General features: G+C 35.2%; 1 protein-coding gene across 4 annotated transcripts in view; it reads right to left on the bottom strand.

Annotated features, from left to right (window-relative positions):
- Positions 1–534: 534 nt before the first annotated feature.
- LOC119686161 (filamin-C) overlaps positions 535–12,581 on the bottom strand; it is a 585,474-nt gene continuing 573,427 nt past the window's right edge. For 3 of the 4 annotated variants that reach the window (XM_038100658.1, XM_038100659.1, XM_038100660.1), the window contains 9 exons: positions 9,065–10,076; positions 8,773–8,993; positions 5,448–5,596; positions 3,278–5,351; positions 3,086–3,214; positions 2,654–3,015; positions 1,596–2,597; positions 1,351–1,530; positions 535–1,285 (listed from right to left, as the gene is read on the bottom strand). In XM_038100658.1, coding sequence (XP_037956586.1) covers positions 1,154–1,285; positions 1,351–1,530; positions 1,596–2,597; positions 2,654–3,015; positions 3,086–3,214; positions 3,278–5,351; positions 5,448–5,596; positions 8,773–8,993; positions 9,065–10,076 — 5,261 coding nt within the window. In that variant the 3' untranslated portion in view covers positions 535–1,153. Of the gene's footprint in view, positions 1,286–1,350; positions 1,531–1,595; positions 2,598–2,653; positions 3,016–3,085; positions 3,215–3,277; positions 5,352–5,447; positions 5,597–6,423; positions 6,807–8,772; positions 8,994–9,064; positions 10,077–12,581 lie in introns of those variants that run through there. The other variant, XM_038100661.1, reaches the window with a different exon arrangement.

Genomic DNA, 12,581 nt, shown 5'->3' with positions numbered 1-12,581 from the left:
CTCTTATTTCAATTGCTCACAACATATTTTTGGGGAGAGAAAGTCTATAGAAAATGCTTCTTTGAATTTTTGCAATAATTCTTATTAATAAAATCAATGTCATCCCGACATGGTAATGAAAGGTAAAAGATGGTGGCTTTCTACTAGTGATTGGCAAGGAGGAGTTGCGTTTAGAACGAAAATAAATAGGTATAGTCTGTTACATGAATACATTCTAGCTAACATTGTCGACTTATCAATATATCAATATTGATATCAATATAATAAAACCGGCGTGATTCAAATTTTCCTTGCCCATCAATTTGAATACTTTTTATTGGTGCGTTATGTCTATACCTCTGAACCTAAGGTATGTTCATATAGATTGTGGTTGAAAATTGCCGTCTTTAAGCATATTGTCAAATGGGCGTGTTTGGAAAATCGAAATCGTGTCAAAAAATCGGGATATAAATAATCAAATACATATTTATTACTTTAGACCTTGTTGTATATGTTCAGGACGTCCTTAAAGAAAGTGCAAACCAAAGTCAATTTCAATAAAATAACTTTTATTTCTAATAAAGATTTTGTAAATATTTAAATAATTCGCATTGTGTTTTGTATAATTCAATCGATTGCTTAAAATATTATTTCTACATAATTTGTATATAGCAGTTGCGTACATAAATACATATTTGATTAATAATGATGCTTCCGTAAGAGTAACTAAAATTAATAACACGATAAATAATTGCATTTATTCTCAATAAATCGCCTAAAATTTAAGGTGCATTGCATTCAAAAGGCGCGCTTCGTTGTGCTTTCATCGTTTTGGAGTTGTTAGTCTTAAAAATGTCCATAGGCGTCGGAGTGCACGCGGCTTTGGAATAAAACGAACTCAATATTCTCTTTAAATCGGCAGATGTCAGAGCAGGGTACATGAGGCGTCATGTCTGCAACGCCGGCTGAGGCAGGTACGAGAGCCGACTTCGTAAATGAAATCGGGATTGCTGATGTAGTGCTGGTTCAGTATTTGGCTACCAAACAAAGGGGATACCCGCAGTTGCGGTTGATGCATATGAATAGGTGGAAATGTTGGCTGTTGTTGTTGATGGTGGGCTAGGTGGTTCAGTGCAGGACTTGGTAGAATAATGGTGCTGACGCTGCTTTGGCCTCATATGCCCTGCAGGTACCTTCGTAATTCTTCTTCTGTATCAAAAATCATAACAGGAAATGGTGAACCAGGTACAAATTCACCAGCCCACTTCACTTCGACACGATAGTCACCAGGCTCCGTTGGGTCGTACTATTGTGGAAGATATTCAAAAAATGAGATAAATAAGAGCAAACATAAATCCATTGTTAACTTACTTTGCAGAGAATTGTGCGATCCTTTTGACTTTCTCTTTGCATTTCAACTCGGAATGCACCTTTGGGACCGCGTACTCGCACCGTTAGTTGACCTGCACCAGCACCGCGGGTGTCACATATGAAACGCGATTGAAATGTTGCTAAAACACCATGTTCAATACCAGGTCCATAAACTCTTACCTGAAATTTATCAAAATAAATCAATATAAAGTATCAGAAACAAATAGCAAGTGAAGTTAAAATACCTTGCTTGCATCGGGAGCACCGGCGACTTTTATAGCAAATGGCGAGCCTGGTACATTTTGTCCACCATATTTTATAGTTAGCATATGACGACCTGGTTCTTGTGGTTTGATATTTAGAGTAAATGTAGCATCGCCATGGTCATACAATTCGCAATAAGCAACTTTTCGTGGACCTGCACAATGCGCAGTTAGTTCACCTGGACCAGCGCGTCTTGTGTCAATCCATGATTTTATATCTTTTCCGACAATGCCATGTCGTAAACCTTCACCAGAGCAAATTACTTTGGAAGCATCCATAGAAGAACCGACAGCCACTGTAAGTGGACAACCTTTAACCACACGCCCATTCCATTTAACTGTTAAAGTAAGTGAACCAGATGAAGACTTTTGTGGCGTATAAGAAGCCAACCAAATATTTTCCGTTGGACGTGGTTGAGCCAAGCTAACTGGCACAGATGTATTGTCTTGGTGAATAAGTATAACTTCCGGGCGACCAGCAGGTGCACTCGTCGCATCAATTGTGAAATGCGCTGCTTCACCAGCTTGTGCAGCTGCTAATCCTCTACCAGTCAGTACAACTTTATCTGCAGCTTGTTGGCCGGTAACATAAGCACTACGCGGGCACTGTACTATTGTAAGGCCACTCCATGTTAAGTCTAAATCATGTTCTCCAGCTGCTAAACTATCGGCCGATACATAAACACGCATCTTGCCATCGCTAAGCTTATCAACAGGAATTTCAATGCCGTCAATCGTACACACCAATTCACCTGGACCAGCATTTTCAACATCGAAAACAATTCGTGCCGGCAGTATTAGACGACCCTCATGGTCCAGTAAAGTGCCCCAGCCACCAATGGGAGTTACTTTAGAAGCCTCCACACATGAAATATGCCATGGTGAACCGGGAAGATTTCCACGATTCGGACAGCTCGCACGAATTTCATAGCGACCAACGGAGAGGATTGTGTAAGATATACGCCACTCATTGTTGCCAAGTGCCTATTAAATGGATTTGTAAGCTGCCGTCTATATAAGCTATTCTTATCAATACTTACTTTTATCTTCGGTTCAATACGTTCACCAAATTCGTCCACTTGTTCTATTTGCACATTTGGAGCAATAGGACAGTAGACAATAAACGAAGTTTCTTTGTTGCGATGACATACTTCTAAGCCATTTCCAGCAGCACGCGTATCATTCTTAACACCGGTAGCAGAAGCCGTGAAAGTGAATGGTGAGCCTTGTAATGTTTCTCCACCATACATGAGTGTAAGTTTGTAATTACCCGGCTGAGAAGGCACAAACTCAATACTGTAAATGCCATCTGACTGTTCAGTTATGTGGACGGGTAAATTCTGATTTGTGGGTGAAACTGCAAATGCCTCCAGCTCCGCAATGCCAGCATTTTCGGTTCGCACTGTTTTAAAGAAATTGAGTTATGTATTTGTTTTTTTATATATATCAATAAATATAATAGGAAAACAAACCTGTAAAACTGATTGGACTATGAAGAGCAAGTTGACCTTTTGGCACACTTTGAACGTGAACTCTACTTGAATCGAATGATTCACATGTAAATGGACTACCAGGTAAAGGTTTGGATTGATGTAGTACCTCTGCAACAATAGAAAAAAAAGCTTAAGTATCTGTCATAATATTTTTATTATGTGTAATATTACCTATTACACATTGTCCAGGTTTATTAATCGTGAACTCTGCTTGCAGATGACCGCTCTTAGTTTGATAGCAACGAACGGGAAGTGCTTGACCACCAGGTCCGGAAACAACTACATCAAATTCTCTAGCAGGACGTTTGATTGTATCGATTGCAAATGAGGTCGTTTTGCCGGCACGCGCTTGATAGAGCCCCAAGCCACTTACGCTGATTTCTTTGCCAGCACCTGCTGGGAGCACATTGATTTCTAGCGGTTTAAGTGATATTGGAACGTCATTGAAAAGAATCGTTATTTTGTGTGGGGCGACACGTGTTGGGTGATACACAATTTCGTACGCTCCCAACTTCGTAGGACCACGTATGGAATGTGGAACCTCAGTACCACCACATTTTACTAACGCCGACAATTCTCCTTGACCAGCTTCGTTAAGCGATAGAGATATACTAGCTGGACGGTGACAAAGTGCTTCGCCGACTTCTGTTATTTTGACAAGTGAAGGATCAAAGACGGTAAGTGTGCGAGTGCCCATATGCTGACGGGTTTCTCGATCAATAAATCTAATAAGATAGTTCCCAGTCATATGTGTGCGGAATTCAGCGGTTTGCCTGGTAATGGTATATGGTACGGGCTTATTATCGGGCCCAACAATTTCAGCGATTTGGTCATCAGTGGGAAAATCAATACAGGCTAAACTACCAATTTGTATGGTTTGTGTTGTTTGCTGTATTTCAACACGGAAGGGACTACCATCGACTGGCACTTCATTGAATGTAATATTGACATAATGTGTTTCAGTAGTCTGCGGTAGAAATGTAACATCATATAAGCCACGCGCACATGCCACAACTTCTGCTTTAACAGTACTGGTATCTGTAGAAACGACAAGTTCTAATGTTCCTTCCCCAGCACCTGCAGCGTCAACGCTAAAAGTTACTGGTATACCCAGAGCCGCTGGTCCATATTGCTGATCTAGCCCGCTTATCGCCACCCGAGATACATCGAACACATTACATGAGAATGGCGAACCATTTATATGCTGATCGTTTGCAGTGACGCTTATTAAATGCCGTCCAACAACATTTGGACAGAATGTCGCCGTGTAGTTACCATCTTGACCACTTGTTAGACAGGGTACAGTTTCGCCTGAAGGGGAAGTGACAAAAATTTGTGGTTCGACATCTTCAAATCCTTCCAACTCGAATGAATTTTCTATTTTCACAGCAGCTTGCTTCAGAACTTCACCTGTTGCTATGGCGCGTGGTAGAGAAATAGGTGCTGCTGATATATGACATGTAAATGGTGAACCAGGAACTGGATGACCATTGAAACGAACTGAAAGTGAGTGAGCGGCTGCTTCGGTTGGCTTAAAATTAACTTTGAAACGTGCATTGCCCTCAGATTGCACAAAATTTGGAACATTCTTTCCGTTGACGGCAACAATTATTTCCAAATTGCCAGCACCAGCTTGACTCGCATTAATGCCAAAGCTTACGCTCTTGCCTACTAGACCCGGACGTATGTCAGTAACAATAACTTTTTCAGCGGAATATGCTTTAAGTAAAAATGGACTGCCTTCTACATGGCCAGCACCTGGTAAGCGCACCTCAACTGAGTGATCACCAACTTCGATTGGTTCAAATTTTATTGTATAACCGATGGGCTGAAGTGGATCAATTTTTACTGGTACACTACGTCTCGCTGGACCAAGCACTTCCACTAAAGGTTCTGCATCTGATTCCACAACAAATTCAAACAGACGTCCAACGCTAACTTTATCCATTGTATCTGGTGATTGTATACGCGCAGCAGCTGATACACGACAGGTAAATGGTGAACCAGGTACATCTTGACCATTGAAACGTAACTCGACCGTATGATTTTGTGCATCGCGTGGTGTGAAGCTTATGGCATATGTATGCTGACCCTGTGCTTGCGCTGAAGTTGGTACACGTCCACCATTTACAGTGACTTCGAGATTGCCTGGTCCAGCTTGTGAGGTCTCAACTAGAAATGTCACAGGCTTACCAACTGTGCCGTTGCTCACATTCTTAACTTTTATGGCGTTCACATCATAAACCTGTGTAGTGTGTGAAAGTTAATACACAATATAATAAGTTATTTTTATCCGTAGATCCGTAGATATATATATGTAAGTAAAGGGAAATATACATACCTTTGCCGCATAGGGGCTACCGGCTGTAGGTAGACTGTTCACGTTCACATTGACACGATGCTCACCCACTACTCTTGGTACAAACTCTGCTTTGAAGATGCCGTCCGATGTCTGATGAACTTGCGCTGGTACAATTTGGCCAGCGGGTCCTTTATTGCGATTTTGACGCGATTTTCAAGCGATTTTTGTTTTTAGTTTTATTATTTATTTTTGGTTTTATTTTTTGTAATTCATAAATAAATTTTCGTTTTGGTTTTGTTTTCATTAATGGCGCAGATATAGAAAACAACGGAGTCAAAATTTGTTTTGTTGAAATTTTAGTGTTTGAGCGATTTAAAAGCGTTTGTTTTAAGGCGTGTTAGTTGAATTAATTTTGGTTTTTATTTTGTTTTTTGTTTGATAAGTAAGAGAAATTTGGAAAAAACGTTGGATTAGAATTTGTCATAAAACACTCGTATGAAATGATTTTTAACTATGTGCGTTAATAAAAGTAGGAGGGGCGGAGAATGATTAGAGTTACTGAGTCCATAGTAGTTTACATGCTTTGAGTATGAAAGATAACTAAAACGCTACAGAAACTGTTAGGGTTTCATATTGAGCTATATAGAATAGACTGGGTGGGGATAAGAGTATTTTACAATGGGTTTGGGTGTACTAACTAATTTTTTTTTCTAATTTTAAAAGATTTTTACAATATATGCTACTTACTACTTTAATTTAAAAAAAAAAATTACAATACAATTTTTCATTGCGGTTTTGTTTTACTTTAAACTGAACCCCAAGAAACGCAACTGCCAACACCAATCTTTAACAGTTAATAACCGAACATATTAATTCATTAAATTTATTAAATTTTTATTTATAATAATAAAATAAAATATTATTATCATAATAATAAATTATTAATAATAATATTATTGAATTAAAAAATATTTAAAAATTTTTGTCTTAAAAAACTGAATAAAAAACTCTCTTCTTCTTTTTTTGTTTGTTTATTAAAAACCTTTAAATTGTAACATTAATAAAATATTAAAAACAAAAACAAAAAAATTATATTTTAAAAAATTAGTAAATCAAAAGTTAAGTGTTCCACATTGACTTGTTTCCGCATTGGAGCTGCTCTCCAACAACTCCTCTCGAGGGAATTTAGTTAAAATAAAATATTTAAGTTTTTTTTTGTTAATAAAAATATTTCCAACTTTTAAGAACTAATTTAGTTAATATTTGATGGGTTAAGTTTCGCTTCAATACAAGCAATAAAATTAAAAAAAATATTTATATATATGTAAAACAGTAAGAAAAATATTATATGCATAAGTATGTATATATAAAGAGTCTAGTACAATAGTTTTCGTCGTCCTGAAATATAATACAGATATAAAAGTAAGTTCAGACATGACATAAAATAAACACAAATAAAAAGTTATAAAAATAATTAAAACATAGAACACGGATATAATACAAGGCAGCTTGATATAGACAAAATATAGCCTACACATAAAGGAAGGAAGTTAAGGAAAATGTGGTAGTGGTGATACAAAGGATATTGAAGAGTGGAAATTCGTGCAACTGAAAAGTGGTAATGAAATATGGAACGACGTTATGTTATCAGTTTGCAGATCTAAATGAAAAATATTAAAACAAAATAAATATCTAATCTTGACTGTGTATAAGCTTTTAAACCCCTCAATAAATCTTATTTATTCCTGTGTCACTATGCGAGACTCAAATTAATTAGCTTAAAAACTAATAAACGACATTGTCTATTTATTCAAAAGTGATGAGATGCTACTTAGTCTCTACAGATCTGAAGTCAGTTTAATCGCAGGACTTTTAAGTTGACTGGGATCTATTAACCACGAATTGTTTGGAATTGAATTAAAGGACACTGGCACTTGTAATTTCTCTAAAATGCAGTATTATTGGAGTAAGGTCCTTTATTACTGGAAGGTTATACCTGTACATTCCATTCCACCAGGTATTACTTGTGAGTTTTAAGGATATTAATGGTATTTTGAGAGTGTAGAATTTATGTGGAATAGACGTCGATTTGTATGTGAAAGCGTGAGTCCGGGAGCATGAGTCTATTATGCTCTGTGATATTGTCGATGCACCGCAGATGTGCTCTTGCTGTTTTTATTCGATTTTTTTAAAGTTTTCATACTTTTAATTCGATTATTTTATTATTATTATTATTTTGATTGGGTATTGTTAATATTTTTAATTCTTATTTTTATTTTGAAATGACAATGTTATTATATTTCATTCATAATCACCGGTCGCGTGGTGATTATGAGTACTTTTGTATAGTTCGGGTTACGTATTAAATGCAGGTGGATGTCCACAATACGGTAGTGATTGTAAATATGACCTAGGTGCTTATACATACTGTATATCTGTATTTGCAGAAGAGAAAGGTGGGGTGAAAAAACTTATCACCTCGGCAGAATGAAAACGAAGTCTATTGCGATCAAATTAATGTGTGTTAAGTTTAAATTAAATATATGGGCGATGGCATGATGGCCCCAGATACAGTTTGGATACATACTGGAGGCGTTAATTTCTACAAGTAATTATTAAATATGTGGTTATACACTTATCTAAGTTGGGCTAGAACAGTTTTTACTGCACTTAGAAGTCATCTCATCGATTAAACCCATTTGCAATGCAAATGTAAATTCAGTGCGAAGTTAATATAAGCCATCAAAGTATTCACTTCACAAAAATTCTCTTAATAATGATGATAATTTCACAAATTGGGATCATAAATTTTCTTGCATAAGAAGTCTACTTCATATGAGAAAACTGATTTTCAATTTAAATATTGCAATTATACATTCTAGATATATTCTGGATATTATATCATATATAAGCTCGCACAGTACTACGTGTCATCAAAACTATAAATCTACAATTCTTCACTTAAATCCGCAAACACTGAACGACAAATCTGAGGTGATTACATGCACGTTTACAGAAGGACATGCAAAGGATAGTAGAGGAAACATACATTTTACAAGAACTTTTCATAAAAGTGTAAGATTTTTACAATAAAATAAAGTGTGTATTTATGATTTTGAAATGCTCTATGAAGTGTGATAATCTATTTACGCATATGCATTCCCTTCATTCAGTTTGCATAAATAACATAAAAGGAAAACTGCATGAAAATGTGTTTTATGTATTCAAAATGCACACAATAAATTAATAAAAAGATATTTACTAATCGGTTTGAATTAGATACAAACATATACATTATTAGTGCACACATACATATAAAATAATAATCGACGCTGGAGTTCATTGCGGACAACCGCTTACATACCTTCAACGTTCACTTCAATATCTTCCAAACGGCCGCCGCTGTGATTGATGACAAAAGAGTTTGCTTGGTGAACAGGTCCGGGGCCGCCAAGTGAAACTTGAGGACCGGACATGCCACCGCTAATATTGATTGTGATAGGACAACCAGGTACGGGCATTTTGTTAAAGGAGACATTAATTGTGTGTTCACAAGCTTCAGTTGGTACGAAAGAAACGGAGAATCTGTGATGAGAAAGACAAGAAAATAAATTAATTTAAATCTTCAAGAAGCTAAAAGAGAAAGTTGTATTTACCTTGCACTGCCTTGCGGATGAACTTGCGTTGGGATGTTTTGTCCTTTCGCCGAAATTGTTATTTCCAAATTTCCTTCACCAGCATCACCGGCATCGACTGTAAATTGCACTGGTCTCCCGACTGTACCACGCGATACGCTACCCACAACTACTTTTGTTGCATCGTAAGATTTTGCTAAGAATGGTGTACCTTGTACGGGAAAACCATTGTATTCGACATTAATGGAGTGACCACCAACTGTAACGGGTGTAAACTCAGCTGTGAAACCAGCGTGTATATCTCCTGTTACACGCACCGGTAATTCACCATGTGGCCCACGCACACTGACTGCCAACTCAGCGGCACCACCTCCACTCACAGTTATATGAAAGGAAGCAGGCCGATTGACAGGTACCAGTTCCAAGTTTGATAAGTTTAGCATAACACGCGAAGTGTCTGCCACTGCACAAACAAATGGACAACCACGTACTGTTTCACCATTAAATTTAATGTCAATTAAATGTGATTTTGCTTGTTCTGGTGTAAAGGAGACCAAACAACGACCGCCACCAACGACTTGTACATGGTTTGGTACTTCGCCTTCATTTATTGATATTTCAAGTTGACCTTCTCCAGCTGCACTAGCATCTACACGAAATTGGCAAGGTTGTCCGACAATTCCGCCATTGACATCTGTAACCTGTATTAGACTGGCATCGTATACCTTTGCTATCAAAGGTCCGCCAGCTATTTTTGTGCCATTAATCGATGCTTCAATGATGTGCGTACCCACTTCAGTGGGTACAAACTCAATGCGTGCAGCACCATTTGCCGCCTCATGGGTGACTCTGGCATTCAGTTTTGATTTGTTTGGTGTCAAAACTGTTGCCACGCACTCGCCTTTACTCAGGCTTTGTCCAGGAGGCGGCAGTATCTCAAAAACCGCCGGTGTATTTGCTGGTACGAGGCGTGTTGATTCGCCAAGTGCTGTTAAACCGGGAGAAGACATTATTTCAACGTGCCAAGGTGAACCTGAAAAGAAGAATTTACAATAAATTAATGTGCTTTATAAAATCATTATAATACTATAAATTATACCAATGTATATATAGATATAGACCTAAGTGTAATTAAAGTGGTTTGGAAGTAATGTACTATCTATTGATATTAATGTATACATAATAATAATATAACGAAATCATAACTGTGAATAATATTTGTATTTTTTATGGAGTATTTAGAAAGCAATTATATCTAAATTGAAAGAAGTTATTTAGCTAGCAGTTAATTAAAATAGTTATTATCTATGGTTTGTTCTGAAGTAAGTAGGAACTTCTAATAAACACACTCAGAAAAATAGTTTGGTTGATTTCACCAGACTTTCACTAAGTCTCAAGTCAAAATATTCTTACTCGACCATCATGTTGGTTCAACTACACCACATGTTGGTTTATCACATGAGCTGACATTTTTCTAACAAAATGATCAGCTCCATTTATCTAGTATATGGTTAGAGCATATTTTTCTGAATGCATAGGAATGGCAGAAAGTTCTTTTTTAGTAACATCTAATTCTTTATTTCAGATAGTCACTTTTTGACTCAATATACCGATTCCTCGGCCTAATATTAAATAAGTATTCTAAATCGTCGATCTTTCAAAATGTCGGTATAAGTCTTTTCCATTTCCTACTATATCCAAACAAACGCTTTTTTTTATTGGTAAATAGAGTTGTTGGAATACGTACCGATTATACTGTGCCAAGTTCTAGTGAATATTACAAATGATAACCTTACCTTATAGATTAATGTAATCGTTATTGTAAGACTTCATTAAAAATACTTATATATATGCAAACCGATCTATTTAAATTAACATTGAAAATATATTTTTTACCGTATTTAATGAAAATACAAAGAAGAAAAGTATAGTAAAATAAAGACAATTCTATTTTTATCTTTATTCTAAGAAATACAGATATATGCAATCCATAAGTTATATAAATGTTACTGAGCAACCTTAGAGAACCGAGGTTTATTTATCGAAATTTAAGAAATTTTACAGAATTTCTATTTTAGTTTAGCTTGAGGAGAAAACAATATTAGAAAGTTTTAATGATATAGGGTGTGAAACTTTTTAAGAGAAAGACAATAAAATCAATATAATAATATGAACATATGTTAACATATGTAACATAGGACAGATTGCATGAGATAGAGGAATTGATAGACTAATACTTGGGAAAAGATTTGGAGGAAACCAAATATTTGATTATAATATTGATTATAATAATGATTGAATTGATTATAATATTTGATTATAATCATTTATTTGTCAAAATTAACAATAAAATACAGAAAAAATATATGAATAAAGAATGACAGCTTTTGGAGACTACTGAAGTGGAACACAAATGGATTGAACTACTATTATTTTGTTCTGGAATATCGAATATATTATTATTTATATATTAATATATATATTAATGAACTCAAACCAAATATTGTTTAAAACAAATGCATTTTGTAAAGGAAATTTGCGTCTATTTTACTCCTATTGTAATGTCTCTTAAGAGTGGGAGACAGGGTCTAGGATAAGTCAATTCTCGGTTATGTGAAATACATTGCAAAAAATAACAGTTCTTGCTTTCGGATATTAAGATACTGTTGATTGAAATATTGATTGTATATTTGCATTTTAAGATACTTAAGAAAAAACCTGAAGTACTTCACTTAAACTTGCATAATCTTATATATTTTTATCCCTCCTTTTCAGATTGGAGAATGTTCTCAGTGATAATATTTTATCTCTGACGTTTTCCCTCTTTTTAATAAAAATATTTTTATAGGATAGTTATTATCTTCTACTGAAGATAAATGACTTTTTATTTAGTTCAATTTTTTATTGTTTTTGTGATGTACTCTTTGCAAAAATAAATTTTATTTCTTTAAAGATGTTGGATACCGGAAAGACATTTTATGATAGTCTAACCATATTAGAAAGAGAATTGATATTAAATTATTTTTAGATTAACTTTAAAATAGTAGAAAGTAGTTTTCATGAGAATTTTTCACAATTAAATATCGAAAAATATTTCTCCATTAGAAATTCACGAGAGTTGCGGTAATTCATTCGTTTTATTCTTTTGACCTAAAAGATATTTAATGTCTTCTAAGGTTTCGAAATACTGGCCAGTTTCTCGATTAAAAACATTAATTCTCTTTATTTAAGTACGGTTATTTTTATGACTTCAATGAAGTTTTTCGATGTAAAAATGGACACTATTCATGATTTAATTCAAGTTTTATTTTACTTTAGAATAAAATAGTGGCATTATTATTTTTTTTTGATGAAAATAAATTAATTTAAATTTAGAAAAAGCATTTACGTAAGTCTTAGCAGCGCTTTAAGTGAAAAGTATTTGGGTTAGAACTAAATTAAAGTTGATAATTTTGTCACTATGCCGCTGTCTTTCTATTCAATAACATGTGAATCACTAGGGTAAAGTATTTAATTATAATTAAACTGTAATCAATTA

Source organism: Teleopsis dalmanni, chromosome 2 (genome assembly GCF_002237135.1).
Source record: "Teleopsis dalmanni isolate 2A chromosome 2, ASM223713v2, whole genome shotgun sequence".
Classification (NCBI taxonomy): Eukaryota; Metazoa; Arthropoda; class Insecta; order Diptera; family Diopsidae; genus Teleopsis; species Teleopsis dalmanni.
Note: the sequence above shows the minus strand (reverse complement) of the source record. Positions and strands in the feature narration are given on the sequence as shown.